The sequence below is a fragment of the Stegastes partitus genome, unplaced genomic scaffold (genome assembly GCF_000690725.1).
Source record: "Stegastes partitus isolate 25-593 unplaced genomic scaffold, Stegastes_partitus-1.0.2 Scaffold472, whole genome shotgun sequence".
NCBI classification, from domain to species: Eukaryota; Metazoa; Chordata; class Actinopteri; family Pomacentridae; genus Stegastes; species Stegastes partitus.
This window is the reverse complement of record NW_007578203.1, coordinates 169,510-171,098: the sequence shown is the minus strand read 5'-3', so window position 1 is coordinate 171,098 and position 1,589 is coordinate 169,510. Positions and strand designations below refer to the sequence as shown.

Sequence of the window (1,589 nt, the reverse complement as noted above, 5' to 3'; positions counted from 1 at the left end):
CTCAGCCCTTCCGGTAGGCGTTATGCGCACTGGTCGCCTATAGGGCGGTGGCTGCGCAAGCATGTCCAAGAGCGGGACGGTCTGTGGGGAGTTGGGGGGGGGGACTTGTCATGAGGAGACACCGATGCCTCGCTGCAGAGGAGCATCACACAACCTCACCTGCGTCCCTCAGCTGCCCAACTTTGAATGAGTGACTACGCGGCTGAATGCATAGCAGCACTCCTGGAGAACACACACACACACACAAGCACAAACGCAGACACTATTGTGCCTATACACTTAACACAGTGCGCACACCGGCTGAGATGGAAGACAAAAGCTCAACTCAAATGCAGCCATTGCTATACGGAAGACTTCTTCTTGTCACCTCACTGATGTTACAGCGATGTTTGAAACGACTCAGCAACGATTCGCTCAATGACACCGGACTCATCCAAAGACGCACGGCGGCAGCGGCTGTCACCTTTCGTGCCTCGGTGTCAGCTTCAGGGGGGACAAGAGAATAAACTGGACCAGAAACCGCACATTCACCCGCAGCCTGGTCATCTGATTATTTGCGATTATCTGTCACTTCACCCCAAAGCGATGAGGGGTGCAAAATCCAAGTTGCCTCACACACAAAAAAAACTTGTGCAGCCGCATTCTGCTGCTCATTGCGCTGCACAATTTCAACTTCCAGGCATTCCAGCACACTCGGGCTCTGACAAGCCAGACAACGACAGCCGTCCTGCAGCCCCCCCATAAAAAAAAAAAAAAAACTGCTGCGCAAACACACATCGCTTTAAAGGAAAATCGCCTCTCTGTCCACACTTGCACTCACGTGCGACATGATCACATTCTGATCTTTCCACTCCACGCAGCTCCCCCGCCGCCTCCCCGCACACCACGCCCGTCTATAACAGCAACATCCAGCTCACCTTTAAAGACGTTTGCACACAGGCTGTAGAGGATGAAGATCAAGTGCTGCTTGACAATCATATTCTTCTCTTTCTTTTTTCCTCTCTCTCCCTTTCACAATTTCACGACCAACACTCCACTCGCGATTGACTCTGGTCTGTTTTTTTTTTCTCTCTCCTCCTCTCTTTATCTCTCCTCTTGTCAAGATGGACTTATCCAGGTGAACGGCGCAGTTTCTGACTGACCGGAGTTACATTGATGAACTCTGCCTCCTTTTTTTTTCTCTCCTTTCTTTTTTTTTTTTTTTTTTCAGAGGAGTCCCTGTGTGCTTTTTCGCAGATCAGGGGGCAGTGATCACTGTGGTGAAGCAGGACGGCAGAGAAGCTCGTCGGCAAAGTGCAGCTCCTGCCTCCCTTTATTGCCTTTCTCTTTGACTCGCTGCAGAGAGCAAGAGTCCCGCCCACGCTTTTTGACTAATGAAGACGATTCACCAATGGAGAACACCTAGAAATAGTTCTGATCTCTGGTAAAACTGTCAAAACAATTGCACCGTGGAACAGTTACCTTCTTGCATCAGTAATCCTGTGATCAGTTTTGGTGATTTTTTTTTTTTTTTTTTGCAAATGTCAGAGCATGACAGTAACCCCTCTGCAGGAATATGCTCATAGTTCCAATCGCAAAAAAAAAAAAGC

The 1,589-nt window shown here is 49.1% G+C and overlaps 1 protein-coding gene across 1 annotated transcript in view; it reads right to left on the bottom strand.

Moving 5' to 3' along the window:
* Window positions 1-1,193, bottom strand: part of cadm2b (cell adhesion molecule 2b) — a 150,914-nt gene extending 149,721 nt beyond the window's left edge. The window contains exon 1 of the mRNA XM_008286832.1: window positions 918-1,193. Coding sequence (XP_008285054.1) covers window positions 918-978 — 61 coding nt within the window. The 5' untranslated portion in view covers window positions 979-1,193. The remainder of the gene's footprint in view (window positions 1-917) is intronic.
* Window positions 1,194-1,589: the final 396 nt, after the last annotated feature.